Source organism: Xiphophorus hellerii, chromosome 6, assembly GCF_003331165.1.
Source record: "Xiphophorus hellerii strain 12219 chromosome 6, Xiphophorus_hellerii-4.1, whole genome shotgun sequence".
Classification (NCBI taxonomy): domain Eukaryota; kingdom Metazoa; phylum Chordata; class Actinopteri; order Cyprinodontiformes; family Poeciliidae; genus Xiphophorus; species Xiphophorus hellerii.
In genome coordinates this window covers 14,505,319-14,525,976 of record NC_045677.1, presented here as the reverse complement: position 1 = coordinate 14,525,976, position 20,658 = coordinate 14,505,319, and the positions used below count along the sequence as shown (strand labels likewise).

The window sequence follows — 20,658 nt, the reverse complement described above, 5'->3', positions numbered from 1 at the left end:
TATATATATATATATATATATATATAATATATATATATTTGAAGACACTATATCTTCAAATATGTCAGACGTTACATAATCTGTGATTCAAATGAGCACGTTTGTTATTATTGTGTGTTTTTAAGGTTAGTGCTTTCATTTGCGTACTTCCCAAAGAATCCAGGAAATGGCGCTATAGGTATCTCTGACTTTTTTTTTTTTTTTTTTTTTCAAAATAGCCAAAGAAGAAGAATGCCATCTACTACGTAATGATATAAGCCAATCAGGCGCCTGGACGGTAGGAAATAACGCTTGTTTGAATCTTTGGCGGTGTACTGTGTTGTCGCAGGTGAGGGCTATTTCCTTTCAGCCAAATGAATAATTAACAGATTTAAAAGATTATTCGTTTAATGATAGGGTAGCGATATGTTTAAAGACGGTTATTTATATTAGTTTCAAACCGACCACTTCATAGTACCACGAGCTAGCTTATTAGCCCAAACGCTAACGCAGGACCATTTGACTTTTTTCCCCCTTCGACAGCAAAAAGAAACAAAGATGGACACGAATCTTTCCAGACTTTTAGTTGGGCTTTCTATTCAGATCAGTCGCAGTGATGGTGAGTTTGTATATTTGATTTTTTTACGTGATATACTGTGTGCTAAATCTTAACCGTAAGCTGGTCGTCGGCTTGTTGGTTCGTCACCCAGGTCGAATCCATTCAGCCACCGTTAAATCCGTTGATACCTTCAAGTCTACGGCAATGGTTGAGTGGCAGGAGAGGAAAATGAGCCGAGGGAAGGAGGTTAGTGATTTCATTTAACAAAAGATCAAGCTTAAAGTAACAATTTCAGAATTACGTTTTGTGTGTGGTTAAAGTGAGTGGTAGTTGAAATACTGGGAAAACAATCTGAATGTTTTTGAGCTGTTTTTTTTTTTATTGAACAAATATTTCACAAGATGTTTATAAAAACATGACAAATAATGTCAATAAAGCATATTTTTCTTCGAGAAGAAAAATAAATTATCTACATAGGATTTATGCAGAAATTGATAACTTTACGTCTTATCTTTCTTGCTATATATGATGCAGTTCAAGAAGTAGAAGTTAAAACGCTGTCTCATTTGGTACGCCTGGGAAAATGCATAAAAATCTGCATCATAGTCATATAATGCTTTTCATTTATGTACTTGCACATCGTTTCTCAAGGAGAAAATCCAGTGTTTTAAATTAATGTCTTGGAAAATCACCTCGTAAACACCTATAATATATATGTTGCTTAATATGGTATTATTTTTCATTTTAAGATAAAGGAGTATTGCAGGAGGCATCTCCATGTTTTGATTAAATTTTTTTTGGAAAAGAAATGTACACTTTTATAACTGACAACACTATTTGTTCCACAATTTTTTGATTGTGCGTATCATTTCCTTGTTTGGAGTTGGTAAATAAATGTGAATAAAGGCTGCAGTTCAGTGATTAGGCACTCTCAAATGATTGTTCTCATTACTCTTAAGGTTAACCCACCGCATATTCCTGAAAACTGAGTTGTTTGTTGACATTTTTTTTCCCCAGTGTGAATTGTGCAGAAAATGACAAGTTTTCTACATATGATTGTGCAGGGAACAGTTTGAGCAGGAATTAGGATTTCTGTTTTAATGCCAGGCATTAGTGCAAGTTAATAGAAGGATTAAGCTTTGTGCTGAACAACTATTTTCTTTAAAGACAGTCTGCATTTAAGTTTTTCTTTGTATTTCAGATTGAGATTAGTGAGTTATGCCATTTAAATCCAGAGCTTTTGGACCATGTAAATGCTGCCACCAGAGCTGCTGAACTGCCCTCTGCTGCTCCTGACAAGGCAAGTGATAATGTGTATATTTATTCATATATCTAAAAATAACCTGCAGAACTGAAATTATGTTTTGTGCTTTCATTCATTTTTATATATGTATTTATGTGTATATATATATGCATGAATGTAACATGCAGATAAACATCAGTGTATCAACACCAATACCTTCAAATATTTCCATCTTACTGTTTTAGCCAATATAATTGTGCAGAAAGAGAGAATGCATAAAAAGTACAAATTCAAAAAAGGATAACGCATGTTTGAACAAAATAAGTAATTCCTAAAAGAAACTTTTTTTTGTCTGTATTTCTTTCACAGAAGTATGAGGGCCGACTTCGCTCATCCCGTATCCCTGCTCCTTCCTCCTGTATGTAATCATTGATCCAGTTTGTCTCTCAGATTATGGTACTTTCAGTAATTTTCACCTAAATTACTGAATTTAGACTTTGTTTTATCCCAAAGTCTCTGCTCCATCGGCCCAAAATAACGAGGAGTCAGGTTGGCAACCCTCACTTTTCTTTCTTTAAAGAAAGGAAATGATACAAAAAAAATCACAATAATAATCCTGGGAGGGCTTTCCTCAGTTCTGTTGAGAACTAAATCTTTGCTTTATTTTTATAAGACATGGGTGTTGTGGGTATGATGGGCATGCAGCACAACTTGAAGCCAGTTTATTCTCACTATTCTGGGAGGAAAATTGTGTGGTAGAAGCTTGGAAGAACGGAATTAATTGTGGTGACGCTAAACACCTTTTTTTTTTTTTTTTTTTTACATCAACTTCTGAGCCTTTGTTCCTTTCATGTTCTGCTGCCTTAGTCACAAATTTTACAGTACTGTTTAAATTGCCATGCTTTAGCTGTGATTACGTATTTAGAATATAACAATCTTGATCAGTTAGTTATACACAAAAATTGGCTTATTAAAACGTATTGCTTTTTTTCCCTCTTGGATTTCTCTTTCTCTTAGTTACCTTACGGTCTCAGACACGGCAGACATGTTTGTTCCAGACACCAGCACCTGTGGTGTCACCAGTGGCAACAAGCATGGCGACCTCTCAGGGGAAGTCAGAGACAATCTGTTCTGAAATGACCCAATCAGCGCAGTCTACCAGCTCTGGTTAGAAGTGATCCCTCAAAATACCTCCTGTTTGAAAACATTCCATATCTAGACAACCGACTTGTTTCTTTGGATATAAAGTTGTTGTTTTTAGGGATGTGTACTGGCTCTGTTTTGTATTAGATGTCATTTAAGTATTTTTGTGTAATCTGTATTCATTTTAACTGTATGCTTCCACATTTCAGTGGTTTACTTATTTCAGTAATAAAAATCAAATATCTTTTATAAATTCCATTCTTTCTTTCTTTGTGCAGCTCCCCCTTCTAAGGTGCGGAGAGGAAATGAAGCCAAACTACCACAGCCGCTGCCTCCTGTTGATGAGTCGGTCAAAGAAAACGAGCCTGACAGAATGCCTTCTCTGCCTTCAGCAAGAGGTCAGTAATTCTTACCCATAAAACTATTAGATGGGTAGGTTATTGTACATAGGCCTGTCGCAATAAACAGTAAATCAATTAATATATGCTATGATAAATTAAAAGAAACTCAATAATTTTCATTTGCTTGATTTATTGTATTTTTCTTTCCTTTTTTTTCTTTTTTTACCAAAACGGAACAACACAGGTATTGTAGTCTGGTGATTTGAGCTCTTTTTTGAAAGACAATTTTGCTTACAGAGACTCTGTAATTAATTTTGTTTGTTGTTTCTGTTTTCATTATCTATCTTGGATATTCCAAATGTCTTCTGGTTCCAGTGTTCAAATATTTATTAGAATTTAAAGTTTATTGATATTTGAGAATGTGTTCTTGCATTTTAATGCCATTATTACTATTATATTACTTGAAAATGGTCTCAAAACAATGTTGCTGTTTATTGCAATAAGTTCTGGACCAATTTATCGTCCTGCAAAATTTGTTACAGGTCTAATTGTACATAGACTACTCTGTACAATAACATAATAATGATGATGATCCCCACATCTCTGCATTGCAGGCAGAAGAAAATCTGTGACTCCTCAGGAAACAAACAAAAGCAACAAAAGGATTTCCAGTGTCATGAAGCCCTTTGACATGCAGCCCAAGAAGGGAAAGGTTGGGGGAGAAAATCTATTTTTAACCAATTTGTTTGTCTAAAGTTAAAAATCAAACACTAATTTCCCTTTGGTTTAGTTTGGAGAGTCATCTCGACCAAATCAGAAGTTCTATGAGATGATCCAGGATTTTAGAGAAACCTTGGAAATAATGCCGATAACCACTGCTGACCCGGTGAGTTCTGACACAGAGATAGTGTTCTGTGTTTGAGGCTGTTTTCTACTTGTACGATTTTTACTCCACTTCCTTAATCGCTGGTTTACTTTCACAGATTGAGCCTCACAAGATTTGTGTGTGTGTTCGCAAACGGCCTCTAAACAAGCAGGGTGTGTTGAAAATGTTTAATGAGACGGTGCCAAATTATTATAATGGAATAAACAGAGGAACCCAAAGTTAATTTTTACTTTTGTGTTTTTTAGAGTGTAACAAGAAGGAGATTGATGTGGTGTCCGTTCCTGGCAAAGGTACATTACTGGTCCATGAGCCAAAGCAAAAAGTGGACCTGACCAAGTACTTGGAGAACCAGGTCTTCCACTTTGACTACTCCTTTGATGAGAATGCTACCAACGAGCTGGTCTACATGTAAATATTAAATAATACATTCAGTTTGTCACCTAAAATAATTTAAAGTCTGTTATTTCAAACTAAAGATTAATTCTTTCAGTTTAATATGTTTGTTGAACAGTAAATAACATTTTACTGCTCTGTATATCCACAAGCAATAGTAAACAAAAGTTTGCAACTTAAGTAAATATTTATTAAAGTGCTTTTTTTTTTCTTCTAATTTTTGAGTTTCTATTTGTTTTGCTTTCAGGTTCACTGCCAAACCTTTGGTGCAGTCCATTTTTCAAGGTTGCATGGCAACTTGCTTTGCCTATGGCCAGACTGGAAGTGGCAAGACCCATGTAAGCCTCTTTGTACCCTACAAGTTTTAAGATTGTGCTCAAGTCAATTTTTCAATTCAGAATGGATTTTTCTTTTCCTAAATCTTCGTAGACAATGGGAGGTGACTTCACAGGGAAGCAGCAGAACAGTGCTAGAGGAATCTATGCCTTGGCAGGTGAAACTACAATTTATTACTTTCTCTGTGAACAGTTGAATGTAGATTATTTTAAATATGTAGTGTTTTGAAAATGCAGATCAAACGGAAGTGATTCAGCTAACCTTACACAGCGTCCTTTTCATTTATTTGCACACCTGGTAAAGATGTGTAGAAAGGCTTACTATAAATTCATCTTTTATTTGTTTTTGTGTTGTTGTTGTTGTTGCATTGTCTCACAATGAGGAAAAATCCAACTTTTAGCCAGGTTCGCTCTGTCATCAGATGTGTATGTTCATGTAGAATAAGTGCAGCTAGAGTAAGACGACAGTCAGTAACCCTGAGTTGATATACAGAGTTGATAACCATATTTATACAACTGCTGAAGAGCTATCTTCAACATCAGGTCTCTTTAAGAAAGCTCTGATAGATAAATCTGTTTAATAGCACAGGGACCATTTCAGAACGACACATAGAGAATGTTTAATAGATATGTATTCCTGCACCTTACATTGTTGGGGGTCTCATGCACTCTCACAGGGCTTGCTAAAGGGCATCTTGAATTAAAAAAAGAGAGATCTTTACTTGTAAACTGAAAACTTGTGTAAAGGAAAAAAATCTACAGGTAGATTTTTTTTTTTTTCTTTTAAATGCCAGTAAATGTTGAGGGTGCCCCATATTTGGTCTATATTTGTATTAATAATGTTTCATATTTCAGCCCAGGATGTTTTCACCAATCTCAACCACAGGAGGTTTGCTAATCAGGATCTGTGCGTCTACGTGAGCTTCTTCGAGATTTATAATGGCAAAGTAAGAAGGAGCTCTCATGAAGCACGAGTCACTCTGAAATCAGCTTGTTTGGGTTCTCCCCGTAGAAACGTTTTCCTGTTTCGATTCAGGTGTATGATCTGCTGAACAAGAAGGCCAAGCTGCGTGTCTTAGAGGATGACCGGCAACAGGTTCAGGTGGTGGGACTGGTGGAGGTCTGTGTCTTCTCAGCAGAAGACGTCATCAAGATTATACAGACAGGAAGCGCATGCAGGTATGAGATGGGTAACCTCATATAGTAGGAAATAGGCAGGAATTGTATTTTTTCACTTATTTTTAAAATGATCATTACTCATAATGGCCCACAAATTGGATTAAATCTCTACAAATACAACCTTTAACTTGTGGAGATTGGAGCAAGTTCTGACTCTAGATTTTTAGTATGAATGGCTAATAAATATTGCTATTTTGACACTCATCTTTGTGTCTTGTAATAAAACTAATCCGAGTCGTTCCTCTACACCTACCTGTTCAGAACATCAGGGCAGACCTCAGCCAACGCAAACTCCTCCCGCTCCCACGCCATCCTGCAGATTGTCCTGCGGTGCAATAACCGTGCTGCCACTTTGCACGGCAAATTCTCATTGGTCGATTTGGCGGGAAACGAGCGTGGCACGGACGTCAGCAGCAACGATCGCAGCACTCTGGTGGAGACGTCCGAGATCAACCGCAGCTTGTTGGCTCTCAAGGTAAAAAGCGTGAAACGTGCTCGTCCTGCAGAAAGAACTTTTCTCTGAAACCATAAGATAAACAGATAAACTTTGGAAAAAAAATTATATTCAGGTGGAGCAACGTTAAAGCTTCTCTCATGTGTGTTTTGTAGGAGTGTATTCGCTCTCTGGGGAAGAACAGTGATCACATTCCTTTTCGGATGAGTACATTGACCAAAGTGCTCCGGGATTCCTTCATTGGAGAAAAGTCCAGAACCTGCATGGTATGGAGACTCACCTAACCTCCTCCAGTTGTCTTTGTGTTAATCTTGGTTTGTGTACAAGTTTTTGTTTTCTAAAATGAACATGTTTATATTCCACTCTCCATTTCAGATTGCCATGGTGTCTCCAGGCATGGCCTCATGCGAATACACAATGAATACACTTCGCTACGCAGACAGGTACAGAGACGGTGTGTCGCGTCCTAACAATGGAGTATGGAATCAGAACTCTTGAAGAATGCTCAGAAGGCAGTTTTATGCTTTAGCAAAAATAAATCAGATGTAATCCAGAAAGATTTGGAATTTGATTTCTAGCAGTTTTCTGGACATGCACGAATAAAAGTGAAGACTAGGGGAAAAAGTATGCATTTTTAGAGTTTGTCTATTCAATAATTTAAATATCTTCTGCATCTTTTCTTACTAGTATACTTCCTTCTCCTGTGTCCTTCCTTTCTTAATACTATAATTACTCGACTTTTATTCCTCCCTATTTACCCATCTATCTTTCTTGTCCGTCTCTCATTCTTTCCCTGTCCTGCCTCCCCTACCTGTCTGTCCTGCCATTCTTGTGTTCTTCTAGGGTCCTAATTTTTTTTATTGTACCATATGTAAACCTTGCCCATAGTACACATGCATGCCATAAATTCTAAGTGAATGTTTGTGTTTCAAAATGACTGGGATGTTTGTCACTCTTCAAAATGACACAATGATTTACATAGCTACATCTTTATAATTGTTTGGTTTTAGGAGTGACAAAAAAAAATATTCTAGCTTTTTTTTGTTGATAAAAGCTGAACTTCATAAAGCGCTATTCAAGAACAAGCCATTCTGAGTTATTCTTCAACACAGTGATATATCCTTATTTTCTAACTTCATCTCAAAAGTAGAAGAGATCTTTTTTTTCAAAAAAGCTTAATCTAGAGCCTTTTCTAAATTAGTTTTGTGATGAATATGTTTTGTTTTTGCTTTTTAATCAAAATCAGTCAGACCATCCTTCAAGAGAAGTGATTCCCTATTGCCAGTTGCCGTTTCAAACTGATGACCAACAACTTGCTTTTTGTCATTTTAGTCATCCTTTCAATGAAAACTCTTTTCAACATCTGATCTATTACAACTTTAAACATTTCTGTTTCTTTGGCAGAGTGAAGGAGCTGAATGCTAACTCGAAAGTTACAGCACAGAAGGGGAAGGAGCCAATAAACAGTTCTTCCGAAGAGGTGCATTGCATCACAACACCCAAAATCATGAACTTAATGATGTACTTTTTTCGAATGTATTAATGAACTGGTTTTTTTTAAAACAGGATTCTTCTGTTGATGCCAGCGTGCTGGACATCATATCTCAGGTTACAGAGTTGGAAGAAAAAGTCTATGGAGAGCTGAAGGTAGTTTTTCTTATCTTTTTCTTATCTTTTTTTTTTTTTAAGAAAAATGTATTTATTCATTTTTTTGATGTTCTGTTTTTCAGAGAGCAAATGAAGTTGTTAAGGAAATGGACAAAATCTCATACAACATTGAGGAAGGGCTTCCTGAGCTGGTGGATTACTCCAGGAAGTTATTGGGTTTGTACAGGATTTGACTCGTCTTTTTCTGATTAGGTGTTTCCAGTATTTATTATTATTTTTTTTACGATTACCAATGACCACAAAATTTGAAGTGCATACATTTGTTTTTGTTTGCAGACTCGGTTCTGGCTCTGCAGTCTGCTGTGGTAAAGGAGAGCATGGCCAGGCTGAACCTCTGAAAAGCCAGATATTCCTGCAGAGAGATGAATTGTTTTTATTGTAATGCATGTTTTGTTAAATAAAATTCAACACTAACATTAAAAAGAGAAAAAAAAACCAATAATGGCATGGTTTTAGAAAATCCAGAATTTGCAGCTCTTACACGCTATTCAAACTACAGCAAATATGATAAGATTTATTCTGCAGAATATTAAATAAAAAGCTTTTTACTCCACGGGCAGATGTTAAACTGATATCGGTAAATATTTTGAATTAAAGTAAGATATATTTTCTCATTTGCTTTCCAATACTGTGAATAATTTGGATTTTGGCTAGTTCTTTGTACATAGTCTTTTAGGATAAAATGAAATTAATGTTTAATTTCAAAGTAAATATTTAACTTTAAAGTAAATGTATGAAAAAGAGACATGCTTAAAAGAATGAACCAGCAAGAAACATACCTTACTGTTACAATAGTTTGCAATTGCATTTTTGCCACTTTGTAGCTGTGTACCTTTTATTGAAATAGCTCAAATGATATATATATTAATATCTAATTTTAAATTGCACCTCAAAAAACACTATCAAGGTGTTTCTTCCTACAATTTCTACTCTTCCTTGAAACTTGACTTGAACTGCACAAGTTGAAAACTTAAGTCTAGCTCCTAAACGTACCTCAGTATTAAATTGTTGCAATAATTGTTAGAGTGCACTGATAACTCGGGAGAATGAAGTTATTGTTGGAACTTTGAGATTTCTTGGGTCACTTTGTCAATAAAGAAACAAAACCAAGAACGCCTAAATCTAATACAGTTGTGAGAAAAGGGTGTCTTAATACTTTTGCGCAATACTGACTTGAATTCTACAGATTTTTAATACGTTTTGTCACACAGTAACAAATGCACTAAAATGAGCTTTATAAACAGAAGACAAAGATACAACTTGACAGTACTTTGTTTCTAGTTGCATCTAAAATAAAGAACTTCCTACTGAAGACATAAAAATAACACCTTAACTGATATTTTAATTTTTTTTTTTAATTGATGAAAATAAGGTTATGTAAGCTTATGTGACCAAGCCATGCTGAAAAGTTTTTATTAATTTTAAGAACATTTTCAGCTATTGCAAGGCCATTATGAAGTGCTGTTCCAAGGGTGAGGAGGATTGTGAAGATAATTGTTAAATTAAGGGAGTTTGAGAGTTTACAAGATAAACGCAATCCGCGTCTAATAAATCTTAAACTAAAATCACGAAAACTTGAAAAAGAAAACGTCCATTAAAAGAGTCCATGTAACCATTGCAGAGCACTCGGGGCTCACAATAGCGTTGAAAGGTGATATCCACAACCAGACCAATAGGGGGTGCTCTATGCGTTCTGACCACCCGAATGATTGTCGCGAGTAAGAAGCAAAGGCGGGGTTTAAGCAGTAGGGGGAAAAAGATTACAGATTAACGCAGAGCAGAAGTAAGCAACCGTGGACCGTGTGGCCATGAAGTGGTTGCGCTTTTCGCTCCTCGTTTTGGGGGTTTTCTCGCTGTGCTGCTCCACGGCTGGTGACACTAGCGGCATAAAGAAGATGAAGATGCAGTTTGCTACGGGACCTCTGCTTAAGTTTCAGATCTGGTAAGCAGACGACGAGAAAAGAAATCTGGCGAGTCATTGCAAGCTAGCTAAAAGAAGCCAGCTAACATCGCCGTACGGACACAAGCAAATAAGATGTCAGTTTGTGTGCAGGCGAAAAACGGTAACTAAGGAGGGCGTCCGCTACCATGTGTTCTTACAGAAACGCCGAAACAAAATTTGTGAAAGTAAAATATTTGACAGCTCCCGCACACATCGGAAACATGGCTCCACTTCCGCAGTGAAACATGTTAAATCCTCTAAGAACCGCCCTAGTGTCTGTGGATTAGACAGACATGTTTTACGTAAGGTACATACTACATTCCGAAGGTGAGTGAACCTGTGCGATTCAAAACTTTTGGTTTGAATCGCACAGGTATAAAATTCCTCACTCAACCTCAAACGAAGACGGTCAAAGCAAGTCTCCGTGCCGCTAAATAAAAGATTAACCAGCAGCAGTGTTGATATGTAAACATAATGCAAATTAGACCCAAGAAACATTTCCTAGTTGAACTTGGTTCATTTGTAAAGCAAGTTAACTTTGGTTACCAACATCTTCACCACTAAAATATTTAATCTTTTATAAAAGAAGATTTTTTTTTATTTTTTATAAAAGATTAAATATTTTAGTGGTGAAGATGTTGGTACACTTTCTGTACCGACTATGCTAATGTAATTAAACAGAGATTAAACATTATGAAAAATGGCAACATGGTTCTATTCAAATCCATCATGACTATCAATATTAAAGTTTTGTACAAATGTGTGTTACTAGAAGGGTTTCCACTTTACGTTTGTTCAGCTAAATTCACATCATACCTCTGACAGTGCATTGTGTTACATGTCTGAAACAGGCCTGTCTAGATTGTGAAACTTCATTTCTCAGTAAAGCTTTTTGTATAGAAACATCAAATGGGACAAACAAAACAGGAAGTTAGAAAAACTGACTATTGATTTGCATTATTTACACGGTGTTATACTTGGACACAATTTCACCTGGTTGGTGTTTTTACTCTTTTTATTTTATATATATATATATATATATATATATATATATATATATATATATATATATAATATACTCGGCACATCAAGTTGGTATAATGATGCATAAAATACCTCTGATCTGTTCTTTAAATGAGCAAATATGACAGGAGTTGATGCCACTGTTCAGAACAACTCATCACTTAGAAAATTTTAACAAGCAGAGAAATTGTGTTTTTAATTAATTTCAAATTATGAGTTTTGACAGTCTTGATGAGCATAAGCAGACCCTCGACTGCATTGCATATATTCTCAATAAGAGAAACAAGTTGCAACAAGTTATGCCAAGATTAACTTAAGATTACTTTCAAAACTGAGTGGAGGAAGGTTATGCAGAGAGAGCAACATCTGTGTATTTGAATTGGGGAAAAAATTAAATGTTGTGCACATTGGTGCGACTACAGGTCAATAAAATGTTCAGATTCCACAGGTGTTTAGAAATAAAAACTCCCTGCAGTTAAATAAATATCTGACTGCAGACAGAAAAGCATGAGGAAAGTTCTGAACACTGTTATACTTGAGCATTGTTCTTAATCTCTGTTATTGTTCATTCATTTGATGAAAAGGGCCATGTATTTAAATGACTGAATTTCTGGAAGATCAGGAAGGAAATCACTTGTTGGTGCCGGTAACTCAGGAACATGTGAAATGTGCCTCAGACTCCACAATATATTTGGAAGAAAAGAGAAAATCTTTTTATAACATTCAGCTGCTCGGGAATAAAAAAAAAGCCATTTTATCCTGAAAGTACTGTCTTTCAGGAAATGCTGATAACTATGTTGTTTTGGCTACTTAAATTCTGTTTTTCCAGTTGTACAACCTGTTCTCCTTTCCTTCTGCAGCATTTCCTGAGGGTACAAGCGGGTGTTTGAGGAGTACACGCAGGCCTTGTACCAGCGGTACCCAGACATCCGCATTGAAGGGGAGAACTACCTTCCCATACCCATCTATCGGTAAGGGACAGCCATTGTCTAGCTCAGTGGTTCCCAAAGATTTTCTTCTGGGCCCCCCTATGGATTACAATAAAATTCCCCCCCACAACAGATAAAAGAAAATCAACTGGGCACACACATCGTTCAACCATAAACTTGTACACATATTTTGTTTTCAAACTCCACTGAAGTTTATTTCACACTTCAGGTTGCAACAAAACACACTACAAACCATCTTTACAGTGAAACACTTTTGTGTAGCTGTTTTTTTTGTGTTTTTTTTTTTTCATTCATCCATACCGCTTCCCACGCCTGTATTGGCACTGTGCCCCCTTTGCTAGGGGATGCGCCCCACACTTTGGGAACCAATGGTCTAGCGGCTTACATGTGGATTAAGTCCAGTCCAGGATCAGGTATAATTTGTTTAACAAACTAAAGTTGCCTTGGATACTCATTTGCTATTATCACGCGTAACAGATGGCTAAATGTCATCGGTTGCAGATTTGGTTAGGACCTGGAATGTGCTTTTTAATCATCAGCTGGTATCGGGATGCAGTGGTATGTGCCCTGCCTTTTCTGATTTCAGCTGATTAGCAGGTGCCTCAATAAATGAGAATAGTAATGAAATGTAGATTCAGCAATTCTGTTTAAGCAGTGAACTTTATTTGTTATGTAGATTGTGATGTTCTCTAAAGTATATGTACTCAGTATTTGTTTGGCAATTAGATGAATTACCACATCACTGTGACCTAGAGGTTTTCAGCCTGTGGCATGGAATGTATGTAATGGGTCTATTTGTTTTACATTTTGGATTAAACTACTAAAGTTAATAAACTTATGAATAATTAATTTGTTTTAGCTAATTTGTGCTTGATCATCACTGGTTGAATCCTTAATACTAATCAATAGATTTTTATTGGTTCTATTGCTTACTTCACAAAGTTTCTCTTATTTCAAGAAATACATTGGAAGAATCAAAGTCAGACTCTGTGAAACCTCGGTCCCATTAGAGTTGCACTATATTTGCATTGATGGGAGGCTGGTTTTATGCAGCCTCTGGTGTACAGTCCAGCAGGGTGTGCTACCGAGACTCCTGGGTCTTCATCTGGTTGACTTAATGAGCACACAAGAGATTGGCTACATGTAAGAGAGGCGACTCTCCTAAATATCTTGTCACATGCTTCAAATGCTCCAGACATCATTTCTTTGAATTCTTGTGAAGTTTGTCACTTGCGTATGTTACAGCAAGAAAAAGATATTCCTTCAGATAGGTTTTTGTTTTATCAGTTCTGCTTTTAAATGTTAGAAGTTGCACAGATTGTAGAGTCCAGCTTTGGTTAAGCTCAGATCGTACGCTTTCAGGGTTGGTCTCATAGCTATAAATTAGCTCTTTTATTCTTTAAAGTTTGGTCAACTAGAAAACATGACTTTACTCATTTACTATACGAAATGGAATGTTTTTTTTGCTTAAACTTAAAAGTCCTTCAAGTTACTTTTATTGAGGCGTTTACACACACAAAAAAAACATTTTTATATTTTCGTCATAGACATGACTGATGCTCTTCTACTTTTTGTCTGCCCCACATTTAAAAAAAAAAGAAAATGCATGGAGTTATCAATCATAGAAGATATGCTGGCTGTGCATTCCAGCACAGAATGGCATGAGGCAATGATCCATGCAGGTTACTCATAAAACGCTGTAACAGAGCTCTTGCATACAGTGTAGAGGAATATGTGACCAGAGTTCAGGGCTTCCAGCACATGGCTGTGGTCCAAGTAGGACTTCCAGTGGTTGATGTAGCAATACCAAACATTGGCAACATTAAGAAAAGAACTTGTTTAAATGGAGAATAGGGAAGTTTGAGTAACTTTCAGTTCACTCACCCCTCAATGATGTAAATGAATAAATGGCAGAGAGACTGTCCACATGTAGGACAGACATTTTGCCCATATTTCCTGATTGTTCAGGCAGTGGATATAACATCATCCCAGTGTGCGTTGTGTTCTGTTTCTGATGAAATCGGATCTTATTTCCACAGACATGTTGCGTCCTTCCTGTCTATGTTCAAACTGCTGGTGATCGGACTGATCATAATCGGCAGGGACCCATTTGCTCTCTTTGGTGTTCAAGCCCCAGGAATCTGGGAGTGGGGCCAGCAAAACAAGGTGAGGATTTCTGTTTCATTTTAAAGTCACACACTTAAGGTTGGTTGGGGGGAATGCTGCCGTTTGATTCAGCTGCACTGTTGTGCTTTTTTGTTTGTTTGGGATTTTTTTTTTTTTTTTGCGCCATTACAGAAATGACTTGGATTGTATTTAGAATTGGAGAAAAATGGTGTCAGGGTGTACATGTGTACTTGTAAGAAAACCAAAGGTCCCACGATTTCATTTTCTGCTCTCTAGCAGAGCTCTGCATGTTTTTAAGGTTCACTATTGCTTAGATTGATTTCCCCAGTCATTGATATTCCCATCAGAGTGTGTTGCATCACAATATTCTGTAGTTAGTTTTCCTTTTATATGCAATAAAAATGTAAGTTTGATAGCGACAGTATTTGGTATCTGTTGTGGGTAATAACCTGTAAACATTGCATCAGATATAGATACAGAGAAACGTATCAAAAATCTGCTTTGACCAGGTACTAATAAATCTGAGGTCAGCTTCACTGATGACACCAGATGCTCTAATGCAATCAGGAGAGCGTTTTGTGAAAGAAGGTTTCACTCTGTTAGACATGAACAAATCAGTCCAAATCTGATAAAATAGTATAGAAAAGAAGCTTATCTTATTCCATCGATTTATCAAGCCTTCTGAATGAACAAATCCACTGATTTGTTCCTCTATTACTTTGTCTGTCTGTTTTTTTTCAATCTATGTCCGTCATGAAAATATTTATTCATTCATTTGTTGCATTTCAGTTTTCTGTCCATAATACTTGTTATCAATACTTTTCAAATAAATAATAATCCTTCAGTTTGCCCATCTGGTTTGTGTCAGTCGTCTGCCCATCCATCTGTCGGCCTTCCTGTCCCTCTTCCTTCCTCTGGTCTCCTGTTTTGTGGGTTATGTATTTAAAGCTCGACCCTTGCAGGAATGTCATTAATTCATTGAAACATTCGGCATTTATACTTCTTTAAAATGGGTTAAGATGACTTAATAATTTGAACACAAATACAGTTTAGGGACCCTGCATTATTCAACATGCAGATTGAATTTTATTATTTTTATTTATTTAAACAAGAATTAAATGCTTAAATTTGAATTTCTTGTGGATTTTGTCTAATGCCTGCCGGGTCAAAACGAACATATCTCATGTTAACTTTTTTGTTCAGACTTTTTAACCCAGTCTTTGTTCTTCTTGTCAGATATATGCCTGCATGATGGTGTTCTTCTTCAGCAATATGATTGAAAACCAGTTAATGTCAACAGGAGCGTTTGAAATCACATTAAACGGTGAGCATTTCTTTTCCAGCATGGCTTCAGAGAATAAACTTAACTTCTTGTTCGACTGTGCGATGTTAACAGACTTTTATTGGTGAAAATGCATTATTATATTTGACGTGTGGAGCTACATGTAACCAACACTTATTACTTGTTATTGTGCTGCTGCTCCAAGCATAAGAAAAATTCAGCCACATTCAAAGTCTTGTTTTTATAGACGTGCCAGTGTGGTCGAAGCTAGAGTCGGGTCACCTCCCCTCCATGCAACAACTCGTGCAAATCCTGGACAACGAGATGAAGATGAATGTTCACATGAACACAAGAACGCATCACCACTCCTAACCCTACTTTTCAAATCCTGGCTGGAGCTGAAAGCCCCTCCTTGTACGTTTCTTCTGAATTTCTTTTATTTTAGGTCAATTTTGACGAGGTGAAACGTGTAACCCACACCGACTCTGTCTGTCTCCAGGTTCGAGGTGGGCTTCTCTCTGAGCTGTGAAGTGATGTTTATGAAGGTCTGCGCTGAAGGCAGGAGAACTGCTGGCACAGACTGGATGCCCCCATCACTCTTCACCGCGCTCCGTAGAGACGTCCTGCCCCTGACGCCAGAGGGGGATCCATGGCAACAGTTTAGGCTGTTCTGTTATGTTCTTGTACTATCCATACTACTGCTGATTTCATCCAGACAATTAGTGGTCCACTGAGGGGAGATTTAACATTGATTATTGTAGTCTTTAACCTGTTTCATTTAATTGACTTTTGTGAATGGGGGAAAAAAAAAAATGTTATTTGTACCAACGAGCCATATGTAGAATTCTAAGTGTACCTGTCAGAGATGTAGGTAACCGTATCAAAAATAAACCAATTAAGATCTGTAATAATTGTTGTGAAAATGCCATTAAGACCATGTCTTGGAAAGATTTCTGAATAATTTTTATATTTACATATGTTGGAGGAAGCTATGAATATTAATAAAACATTGTAACAATTTCTGTGTGAAGCTGGGTTAAAGTGTTTCCATTTATGATAGATTTAAAAAGACCAATTAATTTATCTCACTTGTGTAGATTGATTATTTTTTCCCTTTTCTGTATATTTGCTTGCCTAAATGTTGAAACAAAAAGGAGGACAGATTAACATCTAAATGTTTTTTTTTATTTTTATAAAACTAAGCATGTCTGTGGAATAATTTAAATAAGTTGTTGCAGTCGGGAGAGAAGCTGAGAGGTCAGGTAAATTCCACCATACTTCAGTCATGTAAGGAGATGCTGGCATGAACTTAATCATGGGCATTTTTCTGCAAATCAGAATTTATGAAATCAATTTCTATATGCATTTGTCAATGTTTAATCATGTTGATACTGTTATTCATGCATCTTGATGTCTCAGTAAACCATCTATGTGGTTTACAGATGAAAGCGGTCTGATCTCCCTTGTGTTCATGCTAATGTGGTTAGGAAGCATTTTTGTTCCCTTTTGAATAGGCTAGGCAAATCAGGTTAGATATCGAGATCTAAAGGTTCAGGGAGCCCCATGTGTGGTCAAATGTAGAAAATCAGGCCTGGGGAGTTGGAAGAGTATGCTATAGTTGTTGCATTAAATAACCAGAAAAATTGTGAGGATTTGGCAAAAATGCAATGATAAATTATAAACCATATTCATATTCAGATTATTGAATATGAACCACATTCCATAGATGTTCTACCTCAAACACCAGAGCCAGATTCATGGTTGAATATGATCGACATGGGCTTTACTTAGCAGAGGCTTACGCTGCACTGATGTAGTTCTTGAATAAGTGTACTGCACAGAACATGGACATTCTTTTCAGTAGATGCCCATTTCTTGACCAGAAATATAATCTTATAGTATTCTGAGAAGGTGAACTTTTGTTCACCTCAGCTTTACGTGATCAAAATGTCCAGACAACACCTGAACTATACCACTGTGTAATAAATCAGGAGTTTCAAAGGTTTTCTAGTTCACTGGGATGCAACCACAGTAAACTGGAATCTAACCTTCACACATTAGCAATTTTTAAGGCACCCATGTATGAAGGCTTTGTCACTATCAGTCATCACCAACTTTCAGAAGTCTTTGAGCAGCAGCATGAAGATTGTGGAGAAAGTTTTGTTTTAGGAGATCAACGTGTGGGTGACACCAGGCATTGGTGAAGATGTTGAATTCCCAGGTTCATCTTGGTTATCAACACTACCGTCTCCCATTATTTCAATAGAAATATATTGAAGTATTCCTGCTGGACTGGAGTTCAATTTCTGGCCACGCCACCTACCTCTTCTTCTTCTTCTTCTGTTGCATTTTATGGCAGTTTACAGCCTTTGTGCATTACCGCCATCAACTGGAAGGAGATGTAACTCCACCTACCTCTGCTAAACTGTAAACTTTTTTTTTTTTTTGCTAAGCTGTAAACTATTCAGCTAATTACAGTGCAGCAGGTCTCGCGACATTTCATTGACTGCTGCAGCACCTGCCACACTGGGTTTAAGTGGCCAATTAATTAAGGGTTAAATAGCAGGCGACAGTACTGCTTCACAATAGTTAGGCAGCAGAAAACAATGGGTGTGGGACGGAAGGACCATCCCTCAGTCTGCTTGGTTGCAGCTGTTTTTCTAATGTGTTGTATGGTGCCGCTTGCGGACTGCCGTCGACTGAGGAAAGCCCAGAGGCCAGTGGTGAAGAGAGAGGATGTCCATTCTCCCACAGCTGTTGTCCAAGAAGGAAAAATTGTGCTTGGGAAAGTTTTCGAGAGCTCGGATGTCGACAAAAAGTCGTCATTTAATGAATCGTTGGATGACGAATCTGATTATCAGGCAGACTTCGCAGGTATGTGCTAATAGTGTTAATGCTGCTGCTATAATGTCGAGTACATTTGAGAAGCAGAGAATTCTTGTAAGAGTAACTTGAAAGATATTCATCGTTTTTGTTTAGTGAAGGACTTTATGGTGTGGGTAAATAATAAGTTGTGCTGCATTACCCTGAAACACTAGTTGACTGCATGATTCACTTAACTAAATTAACCAATAGGTAGTTTGCATGTTCCCCTCTAAAATGACTCACTGCCTCAAACTCATGTGGTTAAACCAGGCCAAGCACAGTAGTTTGCTACACTTGCTTCATGAGCTACTACATTTGTCAGGACCTCAGGTTTTAGAGGACCGTAACTGTGTAGCCTCTATGCTTTAAAAACAAGTGTGACAAATTTGAGTCTTCCTTTTCTATTATAGGCTGGTCCCAGGAGATGGATGTGGACGAAGCCTCCAAGGAGTTATGGGAGCACTTGGGGGCATATCTGCATTGTTTTGATGACCACATGAAGTTCAGGTCACTTGGAACAGAGGCTTCACAACTTTCAGTGGTGCAAGGTAGTAATTTTTCAGTTTTAATATACATAAACAGAACTGCATACTGATGTAACTTCTCTACGCCTACAGCAAATGAACCCCCAATACCTCTGTCCATGGTTCCTCCAAGATGTGGCTACAGGATATATGGAACTTCAATAACATTCATTCTGATTGTTCCATTTAAAGGTTGCAACATTATTCAGCAGGTACCTCAAGCGGTTAAATGTGACAGTCATGCATGTCTTGCTATATTTTGCTTATACCACTATAAAGGGCCATCTTCAAACTCGTTTAATGCAGATACTGCTAAATGCAAACAGGAATAAAGTAACTCTTCCTAAACTAACATTCTGTTTTGCTTTCCAGGGTGGAAATCACATACTCCCTCTACTCTGGCAAGGCCATCCACTGTCCCTGCTGTGTCCCGAACCTGTGGGGCCCGTGGTTCCTCCTGTGGGGCCTGTGGGGCCCGTGGTTCCTCCTGTGGGGCCCGTGGTTCCTCCTGTGGGGCCTGTGGTTCCTCCTGTGGGGCCCGTGGGGCCCGTGGTTCCTCCCCTGGGGCCCTTGGGGCCCGTGGTTCCTCCGGTGGGGCCCTTTGACTTCTATTATCTTCAAGCAGCAGATGATCTTTTTCAAGGTTTCCCCTTCTACCCATTCCCTTATCCACCTCCAACAGCTCCTCCTCCCACTGAAGAGCCGAAAATCCTTTATCCCCAGATTCCTTTTAATCCAGAGCTCCTTTGGCCATACTGGCCTCAACTTCCAGAATTTCCTCCCATCTTTCCTTGTCCTCAAGGGAAATGTCCAGTGCCTGGACAAACGGCTCCCTGCATAATACAAGATCCTGCCACTACCCAGACTCCTCATGATACTTCTGCAAAGTGGTATCCTATCGTCTGCCTACCTCTTCTTCCAGATGAGCAACATTTTCAGGACATGTTTTATCAAGGTTAGCTTTGAAAAGTTGAAATAAATGTTTAAAATAAAAGGGACTCATGTCTTTGGTTGCAGATTGTACAATGTGTAGGTTTATTTCTTTTTTTTTCCCACCAGGGTTATTTCAGTTTGAAACTGAAATTGAAAACTGAAGTCTCTGTATGGCATGGGTCAAGTTGGACATTTTTGTTGAGGTGAAAAGAGTATAGTCTATGGAAATTTAATAATCAGACTACAATCAGTTCTTGTAACTTTGCCAAAGGTAAAGCTTAAAACCTTCATGATGATCAACCACTTGGTGGAATAGTGGGCACCCAGTCAAATTATAAATTACTTGCATATACTGTAGTGCTCCAAGTAACTGACGACACTGCACCCACCATGCCTGGTGGTGGTATTCGGAGGGCCCAGTAGTGCAGGTGCATGGAGCCTTGCCTCTGGTGGGTTGTAGGCCTGGGCTACAGGCCAGTAATTTGCCACCATCAGTATGTCGATGTGTGCATGAATGACCGGTGTTCACTGCTTTGGTGTCCTCTGGACTTGATAAAGTGCTGTACAAGCCATTTATCATTTTAAATGGTTTGTTTTTTCAAGTATCCAGGTGGTCAACAATGGTTACTTTTACAAAGGGACACACTTTCTAAATAGAGTGTAATTTCTGATTGAGTCTTGTTTTTTTTCCCAGACTAATTTGATGTAAGGTCGAGTGTTCTCAAATTGGTGACTTGGGACTTTTAGAGATCTTGGCACATATTGCTATCTAGTATAAAACTTATTTTAAATGTGTCTATTACCTTGCTTACTTTGATCATATTGCTCTTGA

The 20,658-nt window shown here is 37.6% G+C and overlaps 3 protein-coding genes across 5 annotated transcripts; all 3 read left to right on the top strand.

The window, feature by feature from the left end:
- Window positions 1–262: 262 nt before the first annotated feature.
- Window positions 263–19,965, top strand: kif2c (kinesin family member 2C). Of its 3 annotated transcripts, XM_032566164.1 has the most exons (24): window positions 263–328; window positions 523–598; window positions 690–784; window positions 1,740–1,838; window positions 2,151–2,199; window positions 2,295–2,330; window positions 2,799–2,948; window positions 3,203–3,322; window positions 3,880–3,977; window positions 4,056–4,151; window positions 4,249–4,303; window positions 4,397–4,559; window positions 4,792–4,882; window positions 4,974–5,037; window positions 5,735–5,826; window positions 5,916–6,058; window positions 6,320–6,533; window positions 6,668–6,778; window positions 6,888–6,955; window positions 7,917–7,992; window positions 8,079–8,159; window positions 8,243–8,336; window positions 8,457–8,549; window positions 19,953–19,965. In XM_032566164.1, the coding sequence occupies exons 2-23, from the start codon at window positions 538–540 to the stop codon at window positions 8,516–8,518; spliced, it is 2,118 nt and encodes a 705-aa protein (XP_032422055.1). In that variant the 5' UTR covers window positions 263–328; window positions 523–537; the 3' UTR covers window positions 8,519–8,549; window positions 19,953–19,965. The 3 variants fall into 3 exon arrangements, with proteins under 3 accessions (XP_032422055.1, XP_032422054.1, XP_032422056.1); XM_032566163.1 differs by lacking the exon at window positions 19,953–19,965 and having other exon boundaries at window positions 8,457–8,733; XM_032566165.1 differs by lacking the exons at window positions 2,295–2,330; window positions 19,953–19,965 and having other exon boundaries at window positions 8,457–8,733.
- On the top strand, window positions 9,886–16,534 carry selenot1a (selenoprotein T, 1a). The gene is made up of 6 exons (XM_032566167.1): window positions 9,886–10,122; window positions 12,006–12,116; window positions 14,135–14,261; window positions 15,459–15,546; window positions 15,752–15,918; window positions 16,004–16,534. The coding sequence occupies exons 1-5, from the start codon at window positions 9,989–9,991 to the stop codon at window positions 15,874–15,876; spliced, it is 585 nt and encodes a 194-aa protein (XP_032422058.1). The 5' UTR covers window positions 9,886–9,988; the 3' UTR covers window positions 15,877–15,918; window positions 16,004–16,534.
- Window positions 17,967–19,916, top strand: LOC116722058 (serine/threonine-protein kinase WNK2-like). The gene is made up of 4 exons (XM_032566166.1): window positions 17,967–18,378; window positions 18,780–18,917; window positions 18,987–19,105; window positions 19,266–19,916. The coding sequence occupies exons 1-4, from the start codon at window positions 18,111–18,113 to the stop codon at window positions 19,851–19,853; spliced, it is 1,113 nt and encodes a 370-aa protein (XP_032422057.1). The 5' UTR covers window positions 17,967–18,110; the 3' UTR covers window positions 19,854–19,916.
- Window positions 19,966–20,658: the final 693 nt, after the last annotated feature.

Excerpts from the sequence above, each read along its gene's own strand:
- LOC116722058 (XM_032566166.1), top strand. The coding sequence starts at position 18,111 with ATGGGTGTGGGACGGAAGGACCATCCCTCAGTCTGCTTGGTTGCAGCT. Across the intron at positions 18,918-18,986 it reads ACAACTTTCAGTGGTGCAAG|CAAATGAACCCCCAATACCT; the intron begins GTAGTAATTTTT and ends CTACGCCTACAG. Across the intron at positions 19,106-19,265 it reads GTTGCAACATTATTCAGCAG|GGTGGAAATCACATACTCCC; the intron begins GTACCTCAAGCG and ends TTTGCTTTCCAG.
- kif2c (XM_032566164.1), top strand. The coding sequence starts at position 538 with ATGGACACGAATCTTTCCAGACTTTTAGTTGGGCTTTCTATTCAGATC. Across the intron at positions 5,038-5,734 it reads AGGAATCTATGCCTTGGCAG|CCCAGGATGTTTTCACCAAT; the intron begins GTGAAACTACAA and ends TTCATATTTCAG. Across the intron at positions 6,534-6,667 it reads GCAGCTTGTTGGCTCTCAAG|GAGTGTATTCGCTCTCTGGG; the intron begins GTAAAAAGCGTG and ends TGTGTTTTGTAG.